This window comes from Drosophila ficusphila, unplaced genomic scaffold, assembly GCF_018152265.1.
Source record: "Drosophila ficusphila isolate 14025-0441.05 unplaced genomic scaffold, ASM1815226v1 contig_2, whole genome shotgun sequence".
NCBI lineage: Eukaryota > Metazoa > Arthropoda > Insecta > Diptera > Drosophilidae > Drosophila > Drosophila ficusphila.
Window position 1 is genome coordinate 571,875 of NW_025064094.1, and position 27,926 is coordinate 599,800.

Sequence of the window (27,926 nt, forward strand, 5' to 3'; positions counted from 1 at the left end):
CGCTGTAAGCATTTGTGTGAAGTCGGCATAGCACTTCGACTAACTAACAGAGAGTAGTAAGAGAGACTAACAGAGATCGTAAGATCCTTTGTTTCTCGGATATGCACGCAAGCAAGGTTGCCGATAAATCATAATAACATACATAACAGCGTCGTTTGATGTTTAAATTTGTCGGCTTTATTTCGCTGTATTTATTTTTTCGGCACGACGCCATATCCGAATACACCACCGAAAAATTTAATTCGTATAAGCGATTTGTCGCTAAATGCGGAAACTCACAAAGCGGAGGCTCTTTCATATAAGTTTGCATGAGGACCAACTAAACCATTAAGTTTTCGTCGCAAGACCCGGATGGGCACTATAGGCGGAGTCGCTATAACAGGATTTTTTTGTATATTATGAATCAATTGCTAAATAAATTATTGATTGTTCTTACAAAGGTAAAGTTACCATACTCCCTAATTTCTTACGGAATTTCCCTATTTTGACCTTCGGCACTGGTTCCCTGATATTCCTAAAAACTACCAGGTTTCCGTGAAAAATCCCTAACTTTCGTGAAAAATGCATTGATTCCCTGATTTGATGATTGAAATGAAAATGATTCATCAAAATGAGATGCCAATATTAACTTATTCAGTGTAAACGCGCTATAAGACAATAAATTTAAAAAAATAAATAAAATCGAGTTCTCTTAAAGGACTTAATTTTTAAGAAGGACAAGGAAATGATACCTTGTCCGTAAGATTAAGGAATACATTTCCATATATGTATAAACATATGCATAAACATATAGTAAATTACTATGTGATTTAGATTAAATATCTGCAGAAATTATTCGGTGCACTTATGAATAAAAATTTAAGTCCCAATTGTTTTAACAAAACCATACAATAAACGCAGTTATTCTCTTTAAACGGTATAACATTGTTAACAAATCATAGAATCTTTTTTTTTTTTTTTATCAACATACAAATTAACATGTATTCATACATAAGTACAGTGACTTACATCGGAGTATGGGTAAATGTTTACAAGTGCGGTGCACGGTAAATACAGCTTAAAAAGAAAGTAAAATATGGAAACGATATGTTTTTTTCTAAAACTTCGAAATCCATTGGCGGAGAGTGAAAATTTTGCACCGTTTTTTTTGCTATTAACAATTAAAGTTGCAATTTGTAGTACAAATTCGTATCTTAGTGACCGTATTTGCATGTGATGTGCCGATTATTGCAGTCGTCTGGTGGCACTTGTAAACATTTACCAACGGGTGACCAACGCACAGTAGGCCGGATTGCTAAATAAGCGGCATAAAATCGAAAATTGTATATATCGAGCTGAAACTTGGCATATTTTAAGAATACACCACTATAAATGTTTAAGCAATGTTTTAAGTAAGTTTGACCACGCCTACCTTAACTGCCCATGGAAGACAACATAACGTATACGTGATCTGAAGTTAGATTTCTTTTTTTATACCTATGTTAATTATTTTCTTACATATTATACTGATTTTTATTATCTATAATAAAGATGTATTTCATTTTTGCTAAAATAGGAATGAAAGGATATATATGTATTAAGATTTTATGCTTACATATACTTAGTATTAAAAAATTGTGATTTGCCAAAAACAAAAAAAAACTGAAATGAAATGTGTTCAATCGTTCTCTACAGCTAATTCAAATGAAAATTGATTTATTTCATTTGCATCCGAATCTTCCGGGTCATCTGAAATATCATTAAAATTGCTGTTGTTAGGAAAAGATTCTGTAGTACTAGGAATATCATTTTGGGGTGCTGCGAAGAGTTCAATTACGTCTTGCGGAAGGGGTTGTTTTTTATGTCGAGCTGCCCTTTATTTGAAATACTTGAGATAAAGGGATCTGATAAGTCCATAGATCTGTGTAACACATCCATCATATTATTTATTCGAAAGTTCTGTCGAGCATGCATTCGCCTATCACGCATGTAGAATTTATTTCGCGCTTCTGACGCGTTTTCTCCAAGACAGCCTACTGGCACTACTGACTCTGCTATCATTTGGGATCCATGTGTAATTTTGTGTAAAGTTGGTGACATCGGATACCATGGGTAATTCAACATATATAGCTGGATGGTTTTTTTGAGAATTTTAGAAATTTTTGAGGATCGATACTTTCGTTACTTTCAAACCTTTTCTTATACATACTTTGTCCAGACGATCTATCAAAACCGTAACTCGCAATTAATTTAACGCTGGACACACTTTCTAAATTAACTAATGTTTCTTCCTGTAATAATAAAATTCAGCTAGCAGTATGATTTAATAAATCTTGTAAAGCAACTTTTGCAACTGTTTATGTCACTGTTATTCCCACAGGGAATTGTAATTTTGCTTTCTGAACTTTGTGGTAGTTTGGGTATATATCGCAATTATGTATTTTACTCATATGACGAATTTCATTGTATAATTGTTTGCTTAATGAATTTTCTAGCAAAAATTCCAATGCATCATTTATTGTGAGAGGTATTGCTTCAGCTGCTAGAATCTTTCTTTTTGCTTCAGTTGCCTATCTTTCTGACGTACAAGAATTTTGAAGTAGAAATGCAGTATTGTTTTCATTCGTTTTTCTGGCTGATATTGTGACTGCGTGAATCAAAAGTTTGGTATCATTGTCATTTGTAACTGCAACATCACTAGCAAGTTTTCTTTTAAGGTGCGTTCCTCCTTCCTCATAAGCTAGCTTTGGTATTCCCTTTTTAAGCTTGGAATATCCGCTTGGTTATCCAGACCTATTTTAAAAGACTTTGATAGCCACTCTGAATGTTTATTCTTGAATGTTTGCATATTACGGCTACACTTTTGTATATTTGATTTTATATAAATTTCAAAGCTTTTAATTTTTTGTGAAGTTCGCCCTTTTGGTCGACAGTCAGCTTACCCTCATTTACCTGGCCAAATATCCATTAACCCTTTCATGCCCAAATTAATCTGGGGACACATAGAAAATTTTTAACGCCATAAATGATTAATAGGAACCCCAAATAACGTTCATATCGATTTTCGATACTCTAAGTCCTTTGGTATGTCCTTACTGCAAGGTTGCCTTTAGGCCTTTGAAAAGATCCACACTCTTTATAAAACAATTTTCAAGCCCAACTTTATACTTTTATCATAGTCTTACCTGTTTTAAAGATATGTACGTACTTATTTTATTAGTATTTGTCACTAATTTTAGTTAATCGCACTATTTGCACGGACACTTTTTGGTAAAATTTTTCGGCAGCTGTGGTCGCTTCGAATCATAAGTGATAACTCAGCACACGCTGCAGCTGCATTCGCCAAAATTACCAAAAATTAAACAACATTAATAAGGGGAATCGCCTATAAAAAAAAATCCACAAAAATTTTGAATCGTAACCGATTTAAACTTCAAAAAGTCAATGTTGCCTGTAGGCAACAGTGGGCATGAAAGGGTTAAGCAAGCGCGGTAGAGTCGCGATCGCTGTCAAACCATACGTCTAGAAAAGTTGCATGACAAAACTCATGCAGATCTAGAAAAGCCGCAAATCGGATTGTTATTATACTTTACTAAGCAGTTTCTATTTCTGTTAAACATACATTACACATTGCAGAAATATGCAGAAGACTTTTTTATCAACAGAAGACAAACATATTGGTTAGGTTTTTTTTTGCTTTGGACAACACAAAACAATACACATATTATACACATAAAATAATTTTACACAAAATGCTTTCATCAATTTGCTTACCTCGAAGTTTAAAATCCATTTTAAATAATGTTAAAATCTTTTCTCGTTTCTGATTGCCAAGAGCACAAAGTCAAGAAGAGTTTCCCGCCAACTCAATTACACAAATCAGCTGTTCAATCACTTAACTTTGAAGCTTAGTAAAAATTTCAAGGTTGCATTTGAACTAAAAATACTTTTTAATACTTTCTTTACAGGGAATTTAATATTGAAAAGTTAAATAAAAATTAAGATTTGCTTCAATAAAATTTTCGATTTTATTCCGCTTATTTGGCAATCCGGCCTACTGTGCAACGGTGTAAATGGACCTAGTCGAAACTTACAAGGTTCTAAAACCATTTTTTTAAGCTTACATTAGAAGTATAGCATGCGTTACCAATGAGAGAAAGCTTCTTTTCTACAAAAAGCAGCAGTCTTTAGAAGTCAATTGCAAGGTGTCTTTGTTGTTATTTTTGGGAACAAATAGTTTTTAAATCTACAGCTCTATTACTTACAAAATAACGACTTTGTAAGAAATAATTATAAGGAAAAACGCAAACGTCCGGATTTCGAAAAAAAAATAGTTTGTTGAAGCAACAGCTCTATAACTTACAAAAGAACGCATTTTTATACCCTTGCAGAGCAAAAGGGTATTATAATTTCAGTCAGAAGTTTGCAACGCAGTGAAGGAGACACCTCAGACCCAATAAATTATATATATTCTTGATCAGCATCACGAGCAGAATCGGAATACGTCTGTACGTCTGTCCGTCTGTCCATCTGTCCGTCTGTCCATCTGTCCGACTGTCCGTCTTTCCGTTTCCGCGCAAACTAGTCTCTCAGTTTTAAAGCTATCTTGGTGAAACTTTTACAAAAGGTGTGTAGTTATTGCACGCAGTATGTAAGTCGAAACGGGCCGGATCGGCCGACTATATCGGATAGCTCCTATACGAGAGAATGAAATAAAAAATTCTCACGCCGTTGTTTTTGATCAGATCGACTTGAATTCTTCAAGATGGCGTTTTCTAACTGTTATTGATCGGAATAAATTTGATCAAAACCGGATAACTCTATCATATAGCTGCCATAGGAGAGATCGAAAAATATATATAGAATTAATGGAAATAAATTGATAGCATCGTTGTTTTTTATCCCACGAGCATGATTTTTTGAATATCAAGTTTTTTAACAACTCTTATACTGAGAAAAAAGTTTCATAAAAATCGGACAACTATATCTTATAGCTGCCATAGAAAATATCGAAAAATCTATATAACAAGAAAGGAAGCTATCTACGGCAAGCCGAAGCTTATATACCCTTGCAGTCATCAAATGTGTCGAACAAAATGCATAAAAGCTAAACAACATCGAAGCTATAACGATTTTTCCATTCATTTTCCATATTTCCGACTATAGATCATATGGGAGCTATATGATATAGTTGTCCGATTTTGATCAAATTTAATTCGTACTTTAAGAGTCGTAAGAAAACTCTATATTTCAAAAATCATACTTGTCTGATGAAAAACCAGGATGTTATAATTTTACTTCCGTTATTTCTATATAGATTTTTCGATCATTCCTATGACAGCTATAAGATATAGTTGTCCGATTTTTATGAAACTTTTTTCTCTATATAAGAGTTGTAAAAAAACTTGATATTCAAAAAATCATGCTCATGGGATAAAAAACAACGATGTTATCAATTTATTTCCATAAATTCTATATATATTTTTTGATCTCTCCTATGGCAGCTATACGATAGAGTTATCCGATTTTGATAAAATTTAATCCGAAATTCAATAGTAGTTAGAAAACGCCATCTGGAAGAATTCAAGTCGATCTGATCAAGAACAACGGCCTGAGAATTTTTTATTTCATTCTTTCGTATTGGAGCTATCCGATATAGTCGGCCGATCTGGCTCGTTCCGACTTATATACTGCGTGCAATAACTACACACCTTTTGGGAAAGTTTCAGCAAGGTAGCTTTAAAACTGAGAGACTAGTTTGAAGAGAAACAGACAGACGGACAGACGGACAGACGTACATACATATTTCGATTCAGATGGTGATGCTGATCAAGAATATATATACTTTATGGGGTCTGAGGTGCCTCCTTCACTGCGTTGCAAACATCTGACTGAAATTATAATACCCTTTTGCTCTGCAAGGGTATAAAAATAACGGAAATAAAATTATAACATCGTTGTTTTTCATCAGACAAGTATGATTTTTGGAAAATAGAGTTTTCTTACGACTCTTGAATTACGAATTAAATTTGAACAAAATCGGACAACTATATCATATAGCTCCCATATGATCTATAGTCGAAAATATGGAAAATGAATAGAAAAATCGTCTTAGCTTCGATATTGTTTAACCTTTATGCATTTTGTTCGACATATTTGATGACTGCAAGGGTATATAAGCTTCGGCTTGCCGAAGCTAGCTTCCTTTCTTGTTTATATTTCTTTTAATGGAAAATTATCAAAACACCTCCACAACGCAAAGAAAACACATGAGGAGTAACTGTTTTTGCATTGCGTAAGCTAAAAATGATAGCAATTAAAAATTTAAGCTACTACAATGCTGTTCTGCATTATAAACTTTGTATTTTATTATATGATAACAAATAAACAAAAAGTTTACGAAAAAATTTTGCATTGAGCAATCAACTATCGTAGTAAACAACAAATAGTTTTTTTTCCACGCTGTTCTTGGTGATCAACCATAGTTCGATTTATTAATGTAAATATATATTCTTTAAGGAATCCTCTATGTTTTTAAATCCATCCCAAGCTCTCAAAATTTCACGGTATGTTATAATAGAATTATATTTGTCGTCTCTAGGTGACTGATTTTCTTTTATTATTTAAATTAAAAATGTGCAAAGAAATATGGGTACGGTTTTTAAAAATAAAGTTTATAATCTGAAAAGCAAGGCTTTATCTTGCTAAGCTTAGGTTTTTATAGATAAGAAAAACACAAAACCGTCATGTTTTCGTCGAAATTTAGTATTCTGAACCTGGCCTTCCTCTAAAAAATTTTGAAAAAGTGGAAATTTTTTTTTTCATAAATTGCTACTGTATACTCGTCGAAATAGTACAGAATTAGTACCGAAGGTCAGCAAGACCGAGAAGTAGGTATAAAAGAGTGAGGAGCGCTGCTGGTAATCCGGCCGCTCGAACGCCTTAAAATCTTCAAACTGATTTTTCTTCGAACCACGTTTTTTCGCATGAGTGACACTCTCATTTCAAAACTATGAACCAAGCGGCATTTTACTCTTTAGATGTCTGGCTATGGCCTGAACGAGAACCAGAAATATTCATTATTATTTAAAAAAGTTATAAACAATTAAAAGTGAAAAAAAGGTTAAAAAATTCAAAAGTCCGCAATTTTTTTATTTTTCATGGAAAATTTTTCATTCTGTTTCAGGCCATAGCTACTTCGATGCAGAACACAAAACCATTTTGGTTTTTGCTTTCAGACAATTATTTTTCAAGTAATCGTGTCACTCATCTACGAATCGGACGAGTTTCAGCAGCCATTTTCAGGACCGCCATTTTGAAGTAATTTCATATATGTAGGGGAGAGTGGGGTTAGGTGAACCATGGGGATAGATGAACCACTAGTAATATTTCACCTCCTATCAGGATTTTGTGCCCCATCAATATGTGTGTTGCTTACTTAGTCCATATCCTAACCTCACACGCACGCACAGTCGCGTCAAACGATGGTTGTCGTTTTTATCGCTAATCGAAGTTTGTATTCACCTTTGTCAGCTTCATTTGTGACCTAATGTTTTCTTGGAAAAATTTTATCGTGCTTCGCCAGTGGCATTGAACTTCATAAAATTTTATTATATCGTAAGTAGACGCAAATTATGATATTTCCACGGATAGCTCACGCAGTTTAAATATTTCATGTTTTCTTCAAATCACTTCTAATTGGCTAATGACTTGTGGGGATACATGAACCAGTATTTGTGGGGATACATGAACCACCTTTCCTTTTTCAAAGCTGCCTACAACCGATCTCTGGATGCAATGATCAAATCTTTGAAGCAACCATTAACAAATTACGAAGTTGCAGAATGTGTGCATTCCGCGCACGATGCTGGGATTACTCCGAAAAATATCAAATCAGGTTTTGAAAAGAGTGGAATTTTTCCCTTCAACCCACAAAAGTTTTCTGCATCTGACTTTCTTGGGAGTGATTACACTAACAGATACATGAACACAGAAAATACTCACAATCAAAATTCTCAACAAATGGCAATCGTACAAGATGAAATTGTGCTCCTGAACACTCCTGCGAGGAACAATAACTCAGTTGAGTCCGAAATGTCTCCCAATATTGACCTGGATGATGTTCCTTTGTCGATCAGAAAGCGTGGGTTCTTGTCAGGAAAATCGCCAGAGGACTTACGAGGGTACCCAAAGGCTAAACCACGAAAACAGACGACTCGGGGAAGAAAACGAGGAAGGAGTATCATTGCTACAGACTCACCGCAGAAAAATTGATCGCGGAAAAACACAATAACACAATATTCGAACAGAAAGAAGGCATGCACAAAGAAATAAATTACACTTTTTTTATACAATTGTAGTTTTGGTGTTATTTTGATAGGTGGTTCAACTATCCCCATAGGGTGGTTCAGGTATCCCCACGGGTGGGGATACCTGAACCATTTGAGACAAAAATTTAAAATGCTCATAAAGTTAAAAAAACGTGACATATTATTTTCACAAAATACTTTAAATGCAAAGGAATGAATGCTCTTTTAGATTCCTATAAACAGCAGACCCTAAAGTCGAATTGTTCAGACACAATAATGTTCAACAAAAAAAGTGGTTCACCTATCCCCACTCTCCCCTACATACTTTCATATGTAAAAAAAATTAAATACTCAACATTTTTTGTTATAAAAATAAAATTATTTGAAAAAAAGGTACGTTTTTTAGAGGAATCTGTCCTTAAGGGGTTATATCCAGTTGCGAGGCCGAAAAAATGAGTGTATTATTTCTGGAGAGGCCTTTCATTGTATATATACGTGTGTATATGAAAAGTTTGATAATTTTTTGTATTTCAGAATACATTTTCAAAAAAAAAAAAATATTGGTCGATCCTGTAGAGGATCTCCTGAGGGTCCACTTCAAAAAGGTGAGGAAGGTATCTCTGATCCAAATTATCAGAAATACAAAAAACCAGAAGGATTACGTAAAGAATAGACAAATACTGGTAATGAATTTTAAAAATTTTGATTTTAGACAAAATGGCGGCTTCCCAAACATAAAACTTCGTTTTTGGTACAAAAATTTAAACTTTGAAGTGACTAAAAAATCGAAATTTTTGTCGGAGCCAAATTCGCGTCATTACCTGAAAAAAATATTAAAGAAGAGCCTGTGAAAATTTCAAGTCAATAGGTCAAGTCGTCTCGGAGTAATTTTCCTCACCGACTTTGAAAGCATAGTTTCGAGAAAAACGCATTTAAAGTTTTGGCTACTAGTTGAACTACGTCGGAGACGTCTTTAAAAATACAGTCATTACACCAAAACTATTTACCGGAATACTTTGAAATTTTCTGACAATATTCTTTAATATATATACATTCAAAATAGGCAAAAAAAAATTTGGATTTTTTAAAATTGCAACTGGATATAACCCCTTAGGGCAGGTTAAGAATTTTTTTGAGAAAACGGTTAAAGGTACAAAGCTAAACAATTTTTTCTGGATATAAACACACATTTATTTTGAGAAAGAAATTTTTGAAATTAAAAAAAAAAAAAAAAGGTGGAAGGCGGCGTTCCTAAGTGGTGGCATTTCGGCGAGGAGGTGTCTCGCTACCTGAAGCGATTCAGCTAAAATGCGTTATTGGAAACACAAAAATCGATTCTTAATGTGTACCGTATCATGTATTAAGGGGGGCTTCACATGTAAAATTAAAAAAAAATCGATTTTTTTTGTTCATAAATCGATAGATTAACGTCTTGAGAGTATATTCCCGAAGTTTCATGACTCAACTCTCAATATTATGGAAAATATGAGTGATTGAACGAGCGCGCTCGGGCGCGCTTTGTGTGTTTACTCAAAACTTTAAATCGTTTTTTCTGAAAACTATGATTTTAAAAACGTGGTACACGATTACGAAAAAACTACTGAACCGATTTTTGATTTCTAAAAAGTGTTTTGCAGATTATACATTGAACGAGTGCATGAATATCTGAAATTGTGAAAAAAGTTATTTTATACACTTTTCAGCCCAATTCAGCAAAAAAAAAAAGACGAAAAAATGGCACTTTTTTTCAAGACGTGATTTCAATATTTTAAAATCGAATTTTTTGAAGTTGCAGACATTCATGCACTTGGGGGAACCTTGCTGAAAAATAAAAAAAATATTTTGTATGTTTAAGATGAAAACTTTGGGCTCCACACTGTACCGCAATAAGTCCCTCAGCCGCGTCGAGCCACACGCGACCTTGAATAAGTCCGCCATTTGGTTTTTTTAGAATTTTCAAAAAATGTTTTTCTCATACTTTAAACATGTCTTCAAATATATGCAAAAAATTATTCGTGTAAGTTTTCATTTTCCAAGTGAAAAAAATTCCCAAAAAACAACTACTTTTTGACATGTTACATGAGAAGCTCCCCTTAAATGAACTCTAATCGGGAAAAAAATTAAAATAGCAAAAGTTATCAGCTTTTGAAAAAATTACGATTTTCGCATTTTATTCACTTGTTATTTTTTTAAGTAAACAATTTTCCATATTTTTGGCTGATCTTAGTTCATTTATGGGAAACATTATTAAAACAAGCAAGGAAGCTAGCTTAGGCAAGCCGAAGCTTATATACCTTTGCAGTCATTAAATATGTGAAACAAAATACATAAAGGCTAAACAACATCGAAACTATGACGATTTTTCTATTAATTCTCCATATATTCGACTATTGAGACTTAAGTTTCCAGGGCGCCAATTTTGGGTAATTGGCCCAAAATAAACACTTTAATTAATAAAATTTTTCGATTTCTCGCACCGTTTACGAGATATCGAGCCTTAAATGTCGAATTATAGTGAGGGCTGGTAGCGGGCGAAATTACTTAATGCACATATTTATTTTTCGCGGAACTTACAATATTTGCGGTAAGACGGAGATTTAATTTTATTTTTTCAGTTTTTAGATCAGTTATTTTTATAACAATTACCTCAAAAATAATATAGCATATGTATCAATGCATAAGTGCACACGCACTGCCATATTATTTTTGAGATAACTTTTATAAAAAAAATTTCAGCCAATTTTCAGTTTTTAGCTTAGTTTTTTTTATAACAAATACCTGAAAAAATAATATACCATATGTATCAATGCATAAGTGCGCGCACTTATATTTGAGGTAATTTTTCTAAAAAAAAAATTTCCGGAAATTTTTCTAAAAAAAATATTTTTCTTTTAAGTAATTTTTCTAATAAAAAAAAATTTCCAGTAATTCTTTTAGTCCGTAGCCCGCCCGCCGTGACGTATAACGACTGCACTATAAGATAGAGATATCGAAAAATTTTGTTTATTAAATAGTGTTTATTTTGGGTCAATTACCCAAGATATGTCCTCAAATCTTGGCGCCCCGGAAACTAAAATCGTGCGTGCAGCTATATGATATAGTTTTCCGATTTTGATAAAATTTAATTCGTAATTCAAGAATCGTTAGAAAACTCTATATTCCAGAAATCATGCTTGTCTAATGAAGACCACGATGTTATAATGTTATTTCCGTTATTTCTACAGGGTGGGCCATTTAAATTTTACCCATTTGGCAACCCTGTAACTTTTGACAGCGTCGACAGATCGTCAAATGTCATACCACGTGGGAAGCGTCAGTCGAAGACAATTGATACCATGGAACAATACACTCCAAAGGACCGCGCTCAAATTGTTCAGCTCTACATTGAAAATAAATTCTCAATTGTGTCAACCCAACGTGCGTTTCGTAAAATGAATAAAGTTAAAAGTGGTCCAGTTAAAAACACAATTAAGTCTTTGTACGCAAAATTTGTAAACACCGGTAATCTAAGTAATGCCAGTCATGTATCCAGGCAACGAATATGCGCGAAGGTCATCATCGCACCGTATTTTTTCGAAGATAATGATGGAGCCACGATAACCGTCAATGGTGAGCGTTATCGAGCAATGATAACCGAATTTCTGATGCCTATTATTCGTGAAAATGTCATGGATAACTTCTGGTTTCAATAGGACGGGGCAACTTGCCATACAGCTAGAGCAACAATCGATTTATTGCGAACATTGTTCCCTGGGCGGTTAATATCGAAGAGTGGTGATTTTGACTGGCCCCCAACATCACCAGATTTGACGGCACCAGACTTTTATTTGTGGGGTTATTTGAAATCCAAGGTATACGCTAATAAACCAAAAACCTTAAGTCAATTAAAAGACAACATTAGACGTGAAATAGCCGCCATATCGTCTGAAACATTGACCAAAGTCATGGAAAATGCTGAAAAAGAATGCATTCGGATGTCAGAGCTAAAGGTGCCCATTTACGTGATATCATTTTTAATAATAATTTGTAAAAAATCTCCTTGGACCAAAATAAATGATTTTTGGAATAAAAAAAAATTGTCCACTTTTTTGTTTTTGTTTTAAGAATCAAATGGGTCAATTTTAAATGGCCCACCCTGTATATCGATTTTTCGACCTTCCAATGGCAGCTATGTGATAACTTTGTTTGATTTTAATGCATTTTTTTCTCGATTCAAGAGTTATTAAAGAGCTCCATATTTTGAAATTAATGCTCGCGGGATTAAAAACAACGACGTTATAATTTTTTTTTCCATTATTTATACATACCTATATTTTTCGATCTTTCCTATGACAGCTATGTGATAGAGTTATCCGATTTTGATAAAATTTAATCAATTTAAAATCAATTCGATCTGATCAAAAACAACGGCGTAAGAATTTTTTTATTTCAGGGGGATCAATCCTATCTACGCCACTGTAGTCAGCCGATCCGGTCTGTTCCGACTTATATACTGCGTGCAATAACTAACAACTTTTGGTAAAGTTTCCAAGATAGCTTTAAAACTGAGCGACTAGTTTGCGTAGAAAGGAGGACAGACGTACTTTAATTCAGATCGTGATTCTGATCAAGAATATATATTCATACTTATAGGGTCTGAGGTGTCTCCTTCACTGCGTTGCAAACTTCTGACTGAAATACCCTTTTGCTCTGCAAGGGTATACAAAATTTGATGAGGATTCAATCACTTTCGTAAGGACCAAAAACTGTTTTACTAGAAGTTAGAAAATGTTTGCGTTTTTAAAGCTGTGGATGGTCATATAGATGAAGTAAAATGATCGAGTGATCCGATGAAAGATCAGATAATTGTTCCACGTCAACATGAGCTCGAGGCACTTTTCTTGTGACGGCAAAATCAATCACGTCAGATTGCTTATTAGGATCTGTTGACCAATATGTAGGGTTACATAAAGTATATATATTCTTGATCAGCATCGGAATCTGAATCAAAATATGTATGTACGTCTGTCCGTCTGCAAGTCTGTCCGTCTGTCTGTTTCTATATAAACTAGTCTCTCAGTTTTGAAGCTATCCTGCTGAAACTTTCCCAAAAGTTGTGAAGTTATTGCACGTAGTATATAAGTCGGAACAGGCCGGATCGGCCGACTATATCGGATAGCTCCCATACGAGAGAATGAAATAAAAAATTCTTACGCCGTTGTTTTTGGTCATATCGACTTGATTTCTTCCAGGTTGCGTTTTCTAACTACTATTGAATGTCGGATTAAATTTGTATCAAAATCGGAGAACTCTATCATATAGCTGCCATAGGAAAGATCGAAAAATATATACATGTGCGAATAGTTTATAATGGTAATGATTATTTATTCACACTAAGGGAGATCAATTCGTTCGCATTCTCAATAGTAACATCAAATACAAAATATAGTTCAAAAATAACTCGTCTGCTAATTGTTGCGACGACTGCTGACGACTTCAAAATGACTGCTGCTTGCGGAACACGATGAACGACTCTTTTTTTGTTTTCCAATATCGCTCTCTTATCGAATAGTTCTGCAACCACCAGCCTTCAGTCCTGCCAACTTATTGCCACTTTACATACATACTTATGTATAAATTATAAGATGTCCATATATTTGGATATTTAATAATTTTTATGTGGAGCGGAGCTGCCACAGAGAAACAAAGTTGAGTTAAGTTTTATTTATATTTATTGCGAGGAGGAACCGCTCGCTCGCTTCATCAAATCATAACTGAATACAGGAATATAAACTTAAAGCTAACAAAAGGTTTTCTCACAGCGGCTACGCAAATATGCTGAGTTGGCCGTCTGTGCGGATGCAAACAGTCCAATGCTGGGTCAGCCAAGAATCCGATGCATGGTCACGGACTTATTGTCCGGTTAACTTAATTAACTATTAACAATTAGCGCTACCTGATACGTTTGGGTGTTGTTGTCCTCTTCTCCCACTTTCTGGATGAACCTCAAGTTACGTTCATTGAGGCGATGAAGGTAAGGGAGGCTCAAAATTTCGTGGATGCCGGTTATGTTCAACAAAGGTGAGCTTGCCACTCCCGGATTCCTTTTCCGGATGTTGTCATGGTTGATGAACATGGTTCCGTTAATCACAACACGATCGTTGAATGTTATGAGATACGTGCCACGTAAGGAAACATCCGGGCCATTGTCAACTCGAACCTGCGCTAAACAGTCATTAATTATGATAGTGCCTTCATCCACTTGAGTGACCGGGTGCAAGTCGCTCGGTTGGGTATCGCAATGCGCAACACCTCCTGCGTGAAGATTTCTGGCGCATGAGCCACTCACAGATAGCTGACAGAATGTGGCACCAGGTGTTGCGGTGCAGTTTTCAACTTGATGGACTCTTCCATCACATTCCGCAACGACGTTGTTCTTCATCCGTACGATCACATCATGGTGGGCGACTGGGAAAATGGTGACCTTCCTACATACAAACTTTATTACAGGAAATTTTATTATAAAGTACAAGACATTGGTAGATTGAAGTATTTTTACGGACGCAACGGACAAAATATCCCTAATGGGGGTGTTGGTGGGGTCTTCCAGCCAAACTGATTCTAAATCTGCATGGTCTAATATATTAGGGCTGACAATATCGACTTTAGCCAATGCAATGGCGAGCATTAAATTTTGCAATTCCATCATTAACATTATATTACGAGCAAGAAGAGTTTCATATAAATGTTCGGTGTTAATTTCTGATTTTTTTTGCCACATTCAGAATTTGGTTAACTGTAACTGTTAGTTGATTAATTTGATTTTGGACTTTGTTATTTATTTCTATCTGTCTGTTATTCGAATTTACTAACTGAGATTCCGTAAATTTAATTCTTTCCAAATCATTAGCATCTGGAGTTCCCGCTACAACCTTAAGTATAGACCCTAAGAAGTCTAGACTTCTTGCCAATGTGGTGCACTCCTAATGAGTCCCGAAGGTGATCGATGTTCGCATTCAGAAGCATCTTCATGTGCGACCGTGGAAACAAGTCGCTCATGCCGGCGGTCTCTTCCACAACTCGTCTGAATTCCGAAAGATTAGAAGAGTGGGTGACTCGTGCGTATTCCTCCCATACTAGAATGCGGCCCTCCACAACTGGAATGTACTTGGCTTGAGAAAAGTCGGTAATGTGCGCCGACGCCAAGGATAGGGAAAGGAGGATGGCAAGACTGAACCTGCGAAATGGAATGGGTACTTTTTACTTTCTGGTTTACTCATGCAGAGGCTTCCCACCACCAAAAGGAATGTCTTAAATGATAAATCTTAGGCTCGAAGATGGATCTTATAACTAATCTTATATATCTTATAAAAGGTTTTGCTTAATAATGAAAAATGAATAAAAATTACGGGAGCTGCCTGAAGATCTTACTTTAGGTTGTCCTTGTGGACCACCCTCCCCTTAATGAGGACCGTGGTCCCCAGGTCCGCTTCAACGATTTTTTCCTCACACAGTGGTGTGAGTTTATTGCCAAGCCTTTGACTTTACCAAAACTTTCTCGCCGACTTCGAATGTTCTGCATTGTAGGGAGGCATTTTCCCTAGCCCTAAGCGTGTTTTGCGCCCTAACGATCTTATTCTGGACGTCCGTCTGTGGGTCGTTTGGGTGCTTTTGCACGATGTCGACTGGCCGTTTGTCAACGACAGAGTGAATTGATTTACTATATTTGGCGGTTGCCAATAAAATAATTTCCACAGTATCGGTTATCCCCTTGTCGATTTTTAGGCAACGAGCAAGCTCCAAGAGGGTGCTGTGAAAGCGCTCTACTTGCCCGTTTGAAACGCTATGAAGTGGTGGGGCATTTGCAATGCTGACGCCAAAATGGTTGTCAAGCATGGCTGAGATAGTGTGCGAGTTTAACGAAGGTTCATTATCGCAATAGACTACTCTAGCCCTAGGGAAAAAGTTCATGATTTGGAGTATGGCCGGTTTAAGATCCTCGATTGTCCTAGAGTGGACATGTTGCACAACTGCAAACTTCGAAAACTTGTCGATGCAAGTGAGGAAGTATTTCTTGTCTGTGGAAAAGATGTCGATATGTAGCAGTTCTCCCACATGAGAGGGGATCGGAGTCTCGCCTAGCTCATGCTTTTTTGGGTGCCTATCGTACTTGGCTTTCGCACATGTTTTGCAGTTTGCTACAATCTCGGTGGCTAGCTTGGCCATCTTTGGAAAGTAGTACTCGGAGAGTATCTGCTTAAAATTTTCTTGGGCCGATCTGTGAGCCCTGTTGTGCTCGACGGTGAGGATTTCCCGTCTCTCAGGAACTGCAAAAATATCCGTTACACGGTTTTGTTTCCAAAGAGGACGAAGCTGCGTTTTAACGGAAAGCGTGCCTCCTCCAGAACAATTTGGTTCTGGAAGCAGTTAAGCGGCTTGTCGGTTGTTTCTATAGCGTGAGTTAGTGATATCTCACTGTGAATTGTCGCCACGCAACACTCAGCATCTTGCGTTTCCATGGCGTTCAGTTGCTGTCTTGATAGCGCATCAGCAACTAAATTCTCTTTGCCGGGTGTGTAAAAAACTTTTGCACCGGCTTCGTCTATGCGCGCCTTCCACCTTTTGATTTTGGAATTGGGATTTGATTCCGATACCAAGAACGTTAACGGCTGGTGGTCGTAATTTCCCAAGTGCCCAAACAATGGCCAAAAGTTCCCTTTCATTGGTGGCGTAGTTTACCTCCCTATCCTTCAATGTTCTCGAAATCATTGTGATAGGTCGACCCTCTTGAGAGAGCACCGCACCAATTCCATAGGCTGAGGCATCCGTCGTTAGATCGAATGCCTTTTTGTAGTCCGGATATCTAAGCATGACATCTTCAGACGCTAATATGTTGCGCAATTTATAAAAAGCCTGCTGCTGTGCTTCAGAAAACTACACTGGAATATTTCTGGATCTGTACCTGGATACACTTCCATTCTCTCCTTTCAGGATTTCTGAGATAGGTCTGGCAATCGTTGCGAAGTCTTTTATAAAGCACCTGTAGTAACTTGCAAGACCTAGGAATGACCTTACCTCAAATACATTCTTTGGCTCGGGGAACCCCTTTATAGCCTTTACTTTTTCCGGGTCTGTTGTGGTGCCACTACTGGTGACGATGAACGCAAGGAAATTTACGCTTTTCTTAAAAAAGCGTGATTTTTTGGTGGATACTCTCATGTTTGCATCGTATAGGCTCTTAAGAACCCAATCCACATGCCTAAGATGAGAGTTTTCATCCTCCGAAAAAATGATGACATCGTCTACGTAGACGTAGCAGAACTTGCCGATTTGCTCTCGCAGAATATCGTCAATAGTTCTTTGAAAAATACTGGCGGCATTTTTCAGGCCAAATGGGAACCTTCGAAATTCGTATTTTCCCCCGTTTACGGAAAAGGAAGTTTTCTCGCGGTCTTTCTCTGCGAGAATAATTTGATGATAGCCGGATTTCAGATCCAGCGTCGAAAAGTACTTGGCTTTGCCAAGGTTACCAAGTGTCATCGAGATATTCGGCATGGGGTACCTGTCGGCAATTGTCCTCTCGTTTAGCTTGCGAAAGTCTATGACCAGTCGCAAATTTCTATTGCCCGCCTCATCAATACCCTTCTTATCTACGACCCATATCGGGTTATTGTAAGGAGAGGCCGACTTTTGGATTATACCATTTTTTAGCAGGTCTCGGATCTCCCTATTGACGAAGTCCGCTGCTCCCATGGGGTACGGGTATAACTTAGCATAAATTGGATCTTCGCTCTCTGTTCTGATGGTGGCTACCACCGAAGTGTTGTAGGGTAAAGCTTCGTCAGGGTCTGCGAAAGCTTTACTCCTACTTTTGAGCATTTCCAAGAACGCATTTTTTACCAAGGGCGGTGCATCTGAGCAATCCACGTTAGTGAAGTTGACATCAGGGCATTTTTGGAACGAAATACTTTCACCCTCTGTGCCCCATTTGAGCTGACCAGAAGCTAAGCAAAGAGATGCCCCTGCCTGTTTTAACAGGTCGTGGCCAATTTTCCCATCAAAGGACGACAAGTCTGGTAGTATAAAGAAAGTGGCCTTTATATTAAATAGTGAGACGAAGCATTTTTCTGTTATCATAGTCCCGCCATGAATTGAGTGGATTGAAAACGGTGATTCCACTGGGCGGACACCTCTTAACACCTTGTGGGGCCGGATAAAGTTTTTGGACGCCCCGGTGTCGATGAGGAACTTCATCTCTATCCCTGCTACTCTTCGTCTGATGAAAGGTAGCAGGGATTTTCGACGTCATCGTCGATCGCTCGCGCCGCGCTGGCGGCAGTGCGGTCATAGGACTGTGGGCCACTTTCCACACTTTGCGTGGTATGATGAAGCGTCTGCTGCCTCTACGGGCCACCTGACCGCTCGGATGTAGCAGGTCTTCTATTTTGGGAGGCCTGCGCGTGAGTGGGTGGAATTATTTTCGAAAGGGAGGGATCAACCTCCATAGGTTCCGTCTTAAAGACGTTACTATTGCGGTGCTTATAGGCGTTTTGGTCTGAGTGGACCTGTGCCTTATATTGTTGTTTACTATAATGCGGATTTTTGCCGCTGAAAGCGTCTGTTTCCTGAGGTGCCCTTCCCTGCTGGCCCTTTTGCCCTTTTTCAACCGGCCTACGGTCCTTATCCTCTTGGCTTTTAGCGAAAGTAGCCGCAAAGGCATATCTCTCATGATTAGATTCGACTTCTTGTGCCAAAGCCAGAGCCGACGGTAAATCTTTTGGCTTTGCTGCGAAAAGTACGTCTGTTAGGTTTCGTCTGAGACCCGATATGAAGACCCTCAACGCATCGTCACGGAATTTTTCACACAGGATTTTTGCCATACCTGTATCATAGGACATATTAACCTTATTGGTCAGCAAGGTGAGCTTCTTCTCGACCTCGTCATAATACTGCAACAAGTTTAAGCCCCCTTGTCTTAGGGTGCCCAATTCTTGTTCGATGACGTGCATCGGACGTTTGTCACTGTAAGTGAAATCAAGGCGACTTATTATCGCATCAAAATTCAGTACAGTGCCGAATGATTAAAGGACCGCATCGGCGGGGCCCCTGATTTTGCTTCTTATAATTATTACAGCCTGATAATGGCGAGAACTGCCATTGTGCCGTCTGAATATTTCATAAGCAGCGACGGCCGCTTGTCTCCAAGAGACGTATGCTTCTTGGGCTCCCGAGAATTCCGGGAGACATTTGACGGCATCTAGAGGCTCATCACGACGAACCTCATCCATAATCTTTATGGCTTCATACACCCTTATTTCTGGGGCCGGAGCTGAGGTCGGTGCGACGCGCACCGCTTCTACTCGAGCGGCGAGCACATCAATTATTTGCCGTAGCTCTTGTTCCTTACGCTCGTTCTGGGCGGCCTGCTCTGCCGACGGCAGTTTCAATGATGGCTTTAAGCTGTTCTGAGTCCATGGCTGTGGCCTTGGGACGTTCTACGATTGCTAAATTTGCAAGCGAAGCTAAAATGTCTCCCTTCACCCCCAGATTCCGAATCGCTAGAATAATGTTTCCCGCTTCTATAGCAATTGAATGCGTCATTCATGAGTAGTCAGACGGTCAGACTGACACATACGAGCAACAGTTTGCATGGGCAGACCCAATAAAAGGGAACAAAAATAAACTAAGATAAAACGAACCTGTTGCAGGTTTCGTATTACCGCACGGAGGCAGCGAAATAACAACCAAAGAAGGAAATAACAAAACCTAAAAATGTTTACGTTGCATTTAATGATTAAATTAATTTTTACTTGCACTTTTATAGCTAAAATTATTTGAGTTGGATGTTCTTTATTTCGATTTCTGACAGTCTTTCCAAAAGAAAACAAAACGTATTTCCCTCTGAAGTGGCGTAAAAAATCACAATGAGAAATTGGTTAAATAATTATTTGTAAGTGTTAAGGAAAAAAGTTGTCCTAATGCAAAATATTAATGAAGTAATTCAATTAAGGGGTTATCCTACCCTGGAGGCCCAAAAAAAGGCCTATTTTCGTGAATTTTTTTCAAAGCTCCTGGGATATTCTTACAATTTTTGTTTATTGAATATGAATATATAATGCTTCAACTATAATCTGTAAAATTTTGAAAAGAAAATATTAAAAAATGAGCGAATGAGAATGCCTGAAAGTTGACCCCATCAAAAATAGTGCCCTGGCGGTAGTCAAATTTTCTCCGCCAATGTTCATCTGAAATCAAAAATCCAAAATTTTTCTTTAAGTGTATGTGTCCGACTCGTGTTTGAACGAAGGATTTTTTTTAAAATTAAAAATTGAATTTTTTACAACGTTTTTTATAAAAAATGACGTTTTTTGCATACATTTTGACCATATTTCGTCCTATAAAATAAGTTCTATTTGACCAAAAAAAAAACCCTTCGTTCAAATACGAGAAAAACATGTCTAAAAGAAGTGTGCAAAAGGAGAAGTCGATCGGTGCAATAGTTTTCGAGAAAATTTGACTACCGACTTTGAAAAAGTCGATTCGAGAACAACGCATTCAAAGTTTCAAACCCTTTGAAACATTCTGGAAAAACGGCGCTTTAAATTTCCCCCATTTCTACAGTTTTCCTCCGATCGACTTGAAATTTTCGGACAACATTCCTTACACTTTTTACTATTATATAAAAAATTTTGAAAAAACTGAATTTTTTAAACGGTCAGGGGTAGGATAACCCCTTAAGGGGTTAACATGGGTTTCCTCGGGTAAAAAACGGCCTTTTTTCAAACATTTTTTTTGCATATAAAAAATGAAATATTTCAATGAAACTTTTTATTATTTAAAAGATACATATTAAATAAAGATTTTGTGAAATTTTCAAAAAAAAATATCAAAATGTCGGCCATTACGACGCCATTTCCGGCAGTCCCTCGGAGAAAAGGCGCCTCCGCGTTGTCAGCAGAACTTCTTTCAGGATCATCAAAAGTAAAAATAAAAAAAACGTGTTTCAGTATAGACAATAAACTAGGTATTAGACGAAGGAAAAAAAAAATGAAAATTGGATTTTTGGCAGACGTTTTTACAAAAAAATGCAAATTTCGATAAAATTTCTCGACATTTTTTTTTTTTAAATAGTTGTAATTGAAAAAAAAAAAAAAATCCTTCGTTCAATACCTTGTAAATGATATCTCGAATACTTGTGTAAAATTTCATTAAGATCGGTTGAGTAGTTCGCGAGAAATTTTGACAACCGACTTTGAAAACATAGTTTTGAGAAAAACGCGTTTAAAGTTTTAAGAGACAATAAAAGTGGTCTCAAGCGTCCACCTTCTCAAGGCTGTATCTCCGAGACTATTACTCGGATCAACTTGAAAATTTAGGACAATATTCTAGAAATGTTATAGAATTTAATAAGACAAAAAAAAATCGATTTTTTGAAACCGTGAAACCCATGTAACCCCTTAACTCGACTAACTGTAATTTGTTTTTTATTTTTGACCACTGCAGATATAAAATCAATGTTACTTTAAGATTCCACTCACATTATTTTTGCAATTTTTCCTTCCTTAAAAATTTCCTGGTGACTAAAATGTTCGCCGTTGGTTCACCACTGTTCTCCTTACTGAAGTTTAAATTTTGTATGTCGTTGTAGGATTTTATAATATTTTTTGTTTTGGAAAAGTATTTTGTTGTAATTGTTATTTTGTGTCACTGTGTTTCGGGATTTTCTCTATTGCGAGCAACACATTTTCATTTGTTTTTAATATAACGCTCGCAGAGATAAGACACTTTTGTTTTCAGTTGTATTTGTTTCGGTTCGATTTGGATTTTATGTTTTAACAAAATCCGCTTTCTTTTTTTTTGTTTTGGACGTGGAAAAGAACCACTAGTTGAGCGCCAATTATAAGATGTCCATATATTTGGATATTTAATAATTTTTATGTGGAGCGGAGCTGCCACAGAGAAATAAAGTTGAGTTAAGTTTTATTTATATTTATTGCGAGGAGGAACCGCTCGCTCGCTTCATCAAATCATAACTGAATACAGGAATATAAACTTAAAGCTAACAAAAGGTTTTCTCACAGCGGCTACGCAAATATGCTGAGTTGGCCGTCTGTGCGGATGCAAACAGTCCAATGCTGGGTCAGCAAAGAATCCGATGCATGGTCGCGGACTTATTGTCCGGTTAACTTAGTTAACTTATATAAATAATGGAAAAAAAATTATGTCGTCCTTGTTTTTTACCCCATGAGCATGAATTTCGAAATATGGAGCTTTTTAATAACCAAGAGTTATCGAGAAACAAATTTTCATTAAAACCCGACAACGTTATCATATAGCTGCAATAGGAAAGATAAAAAAATCTATATAGAAATAATCGAGATAATATTATAACATTGATGTTTTTCATCAGACAATCATGGTTTTTGGAATATAGAGTTTTCTAACGACTCTTGAATTAAGAAAATTCATTTGATCGGATAACTCGGACAACTATATCATAAAGCTGTCATATGAACAATAGTCGAAAATATGGAAAAATATTAGAAAAGTCGTTGTTCGGAGCAGAACGCCAGCACCTAAATTGGTGCACATAGGTGTAGGGAGTTAGGAGCCGCTCTTCAAGCCTCTCTTTGTTTATCTATATCAGGGGTGCTCAAATTCGTCTTATGGCAGTGCGTTTACTAACACACCCACAAGAAAACGTGTACATATGTAGCGGCGCGTTTGTGTTGGGGCGCAGCTGTGCACTGAGATTATTAGGATTGTATTTGGTGTTTACCTCCAGAACTACAAAGCATATTACGCATTGTACTTCGCATTTAAAGTTTATGCTAAAAAAAACTGCTCTCTAATTCATTACTCATTTTGATCCGCCAAAAAATTTAACATAACACTTACGATGGTCCACCACGAAATAAATCAAAAGCCAACGCAGACAGAAAAATAAGTTTCAGTGCATGTGCTCGAGGAAAAAACAAAAACAAAATACATTGCGTTCAGCGAAGCATGACGACGGATAGAGATGTAATGAAGAAACAAGCAAAATTGTTTTTGTTTCGCATGCAAATCGAAGCCCATATGCACGGTGCTTATGCGCGCACTACCCATAAGCACAGAGCATCTACAAAAACAAAAGTGCACTCAGTGTATAGGCGTTGAGCACCCCTGATCTATATTATCTCTACTCGTGAGAACGACGGTATAAAGAAGCCGCGCTTTCGGCTTATCTTACCTTAGATCTCGTACACATTATATAACATATTCAAAAACACATGAAACGAGGAGTTGCAGCTCCAAATAAATACGTAAATAATTTAAACCTACTCGTGCGTTTATTATTTACAAGGGTGGCATATTCGTTGTCTTCCCCATAAACAATCGTCTTAGCTTCGATGTTGTTGATTAGCCTTTATGCATTTTGATCGACATATTTCATGACTGCAAGGATATACACTCGCCCGCATATCTCTGCGTACACCCCAAAAAAAATTTCAAAATCTAACTTTAAACCATAGCTGTTCGGCCATTTATGCATATATTAAGCCCATTCTTTTTTTTAAACATAATTATAATTTATTGTCTTCATTGATGTATTTTTTTTTAATCAACAGAGTCTTATATTTTATTTTTATTTTTAAACTTAACTCTACCAAAAACTGTAATGCAGAATTGTGCGATTACCGTTAATTTTGTTGTCGCCGATCTACGTTAGAATGTCTAAAAATAGATATTACTCAGTTAAAATGAAACTTTGTCATTACAATAACGAGCATATTGCAAGATGGAACAAAAAGGCAAGGAAATTTCTGTTGAGGAGCGGTTTTATTAAAAGGTTTTTTGAATGGAAAATCTTATAGAGAAATTGGTGCTTTAGTTGGTAGAACCCACTCATCCATCCAAAGAGTGATAAATAACTACAACTCGACTGGAAGTATCCTGCCAAAGGCTCGTTCTGGGCGTCCGCCTTTGCTTACAATCCGCGAGCAGAGGAATATTGTCAAAACTATCCAGCTCAACCAAAGGACGACAGCTCATCAGGCAAAGCTACAGGTCGAGGATAGTTTTTCCAAAAAAGTTTCCGAGGATACTGTACGCCGGGTCATAAACAAGGCTGGGTACCACAGCAGAGTCGCCCGCAAAAAACCTCACATATCGGAAGTCAATAGACAAAAACGCCTAACCTTTGCTAATGACTATATTTTCGAAAACCAAGACTTCTGGAATAAGGTTATTTTTTCCGACGAAAGCAAGTTCTGCATATTTGGAATTAAGGGAAAGGTTTTGGTATGGAGGAAAAGCGGAGGAGCCTTTAATAAAGAAAATTTGGTTGGCACAGTAAAGCACGGAGGAAGCGGAATAATGGTGTGGGGGTGTATGGCAGCAAGTGGCGTTGGAAAATTGGTATTTATCGAGTCAATAATGGATCAGAAAATCTATATTGAAATATTAAAAAACAATTTAAAAGAAAGTGCTGAGAAATTAGGGCTCGAAAGTGAATATAGGTTTCAACAAGACAAAAACCCGAAGCACACGGCACAGAATACCAAGCTTTGGCTGCTGTATAATGTCAAAAATCAGCTGCGAACCCCTCCCCAGAGTCCTGATCTAAACCTAATTGAGCATTTGTGGGATCTTCTTGAGAGGAAAATCCGGAGACACACGATAGCATCAAAAAAAAAAATGCTCAAGGATGTGATTCTGGAGGAGTGGGAGAAAACTACTGCAGATGAGACAAAAAACTTGTGGATTCCATGCCGAGACGCCTCACGGAAGTTTTACAGAGAAAGGGATACCCTACCAGTTACTAAAAATAATATTATTTATGTTTAAAATAGGTGTACGCAGACTTTTGCGGGTACATTTTTTGGTAGAATTAAGTTTAAAATTAAAAATAAAATATAAGACTCTGTTGAATAATTAAAAAAAATACGTCAATGAACCAATAAATTATAATTATGTTTAAAAAAATAATGGGCTTAATAGTTATATGCATAAATGGCCGAACAGCTAGGGTTTAAAGTTAGATTTTGAAATTTTTTTGGGGTGTACGCAGAGATACATATGCGGGCGAGTGTGTAAACTTTGGCTTTGCCTGACGTATAAAAATTGGTCGTTGTCTAGTTGCTTGTCCTAAGGTGTTTGAGCGGTATTATTATCTTCTTTTGGGTCACTCAGAATAGAAAATCGATTTCATGTCAGCGCATTGCTTGGCTTTAACTTTCTTATTAACTTTTGATGCATTTGTTTTTGTAGCGGCTTGTTGGCCTAGTTTTTTTTTATTTGCACATATCGATCGATTCATGTTTGAATTAATGATCCGTTGACATTTTTGTATTTATGGGTTGGCTAGTCCCCTAGCATGCCAGTAAGAGCTAACGAAATAAAAACTGCAGTTAATGTGGTTGTTGTAGTGTTTGTTGTCTTCTTTAGTGTCGAGGTCACCTTTTTTAAACGATATCATTGTGCTTGTCGTTGTTGTTATAAGCAGATTGTTGTTATGAGCATTATTTCAGATTGACCAGGGCCGACGTTCATCTTGATGTTGCCGAGCCTTACCCATTACACTGTGCGACAAAACTTAACAAAATCTTTGTTTAAGTTACTTTTTTGATTGTTTTCCGTTAAGGTGCATAAGTTATGCACAAAAATATTTATGCCACCTTCTAAGTGATAGGATTTCTTTTTTTATGATAAATTTTATGAAATTATTATTATGAAAATATTTAACACAAAATATTATTTTTTTTTACTTCCAATAAACTATTATTTTTTTTAAAAGTGAAATTTTTTTCTGATTTTTTTTTGGCATTTTCAGAGGTATCCTCGCGTAACAAGTTCCATACGTAGTCGCCCAGAGTATAGAGCTGGGAGAAAAAAATTTTAAAGCATTGTGATAAAAGCCTAACGGTATATTTGCTTAATACATTTTAATTAATAGATATTGAACTTGCATTAACGCTTATAACGGTGAAAAAATATTTTCCCAATATGTGATTATAAGGCTGTGAAATATGCAAAAACACGCGTTTTTGTGACATTTGAGTGTACGTAGAAGCTGATTGGCTATTGATATTAACAAATCCACAAACTTGTATTCTTATTTTGATTAGTAGAAGAGAAAAATAAGAAAAAATCAACTTAAACATTTTTTTGTCGCACAGTGTTATAGCTCTTCGTTACAGAGCTTGCGCTCTTAAGGGGTTATATACCTTTTTCAGGCTCGAAATATCGAAAAAATTTAACATTTTTTTTTTTATGTACATACTTTCAACAATTTTTCTGCAAAATTTTTTAGAGATCGGAGCACTAGAACCTAAGATACAGCCGTTCATAGCGCACGGTGTACATGACTACCTAATGTCCACCTAAAACTTTAAACGCGATTATCTCGGAATCGCATTTTTGAGAAACGGTCATTGCGGTGAGCACGATAACTCGGTAACCACTACATCGATCGATTTTGGGGGATTGTTTGTAGATACAATAGCTAGTTCGTGAACGAAGGAAATTTATTTTCGACAATTTTTTCTATTTTTTTGGGGCAAAAAACTAAATTATTAGACCTCGAAAAAATGGGTTTTTTTTTTTTAAATAATCACTGTAACTGTAAAAAATTTTTTTCGTAAAATCCTTCGTTCACGAACAAGGTAACACTATATACTAACGTAGTTTTTTTTTCTTTTTTTTTTAAGTTGAGCCGTTTCCTTGTTTTCATGCTCACCGTGAGCCACTACTGAAAAAGGACTTCTGCGGCAAGGACTGTAACTTCCAAAATTATGAACATTTTTCACTCGAAATTTTATACGAATTTACTTAAGGACATGTACGTTGATAAAATTTGTATTGTATTTCAATACAACAATGGTAACATGCTAAAAAAAAAATAAATAAAAACCCTGTATTTCTCTGGAGAAAAAGGTATATAACCCCTTAAACGCTGCCTTTTTTTATGACAAGCTTTATTTTAGCTTATATTGTAATATGAATACTATTTGATCATTTCCATAGGACGTAGGACATAGGATGTAAGATTTTAAATATATATTTTTATTAGTAAATTAACCAAAATAATTAAATAATATACGCTTCTTTATTTTTAGATATGATGTTGAGCGAACGTAAATTTGGTATTGAGAATATGACTTCAATGTCGGAGATAGATGAAAATAGGATAAACGAAAATCTTCATATTCGATACTGTAACGACATTATATATGTATCCTTTAAAAAAAAGGAAAAGCATTTTTAAACTGCCTTATTAATATTGTCAAGTCCTTTAAAAGTTCTTGTTTTTTTTTTTTGTTATTTAAAAAATTTAAAAAAAAGGTGTTTTGTATTTATTATTTGTTTATTTTTTAAGGAAGGGTTAAGAGTTTCAATGTAAAAAATAAATGTTTTCGCGATTTTGTTTTTTCAATTTTTGAATTTATCCATTTTTTGATGCTTTTGGAAGAAAATCGTGTATTTTTTGTGCAAAAATATTTAAGGAATGACCGCTAACGGAGCGTCTCGGAAAAAAAAGCAGTTTGATGATTATGGTGGTAATGGCGGCTGTAAATTTAAGGCAGGCTCTCACCTTGTAGGGCCGAAAAATGGACATTTAAAAAAAAAAAATTTTTTTGAGAAAACGGTTAAAGATAAAAATCTGAAATTTGTAAC

The 27,926-nt window shown here is 36.2% G+C and overlaps 1 protein-coding gene and 1 long non-coding RNA gene across 2 annotated transcripts in view; both read left to right on the forward strand.

The window, feature by feature from the left end:
* The first annotated feature begins 694 nt into the window (after positions 1-694).
* Positions 695-15,653, forward strand: LOC108096984. The gene is made up of 2 exons (XR_001771746.2): positions 695-916; positions 15,178-15,653. It is a non-coding gene; the product is annotated as an uncharacterized LOC108096984 (long non-coding RNA).
* An 11,514-nt stretch (positions 15,654-27,167) lies between these two features.
* The window catches only part of LOC108096982 (unconventional myosin-VIIa), a 634,406-nt gene continuing 633,647 nt past the window's right edge, over positions 27,168-27,926 (forward strand). Inside the window, 2 exon segments of the mRNA XM_043207602.1 lie at positions 27,168-27,185; positions 27,368-27,483. Of these exon segments, the coding sequence (XP_043063537.1) occupies positions 27,370-27,483 (114 nt within the window). The 5' untranslated portion in view covers positions 27,168-27,185; positions 27,368-27,369.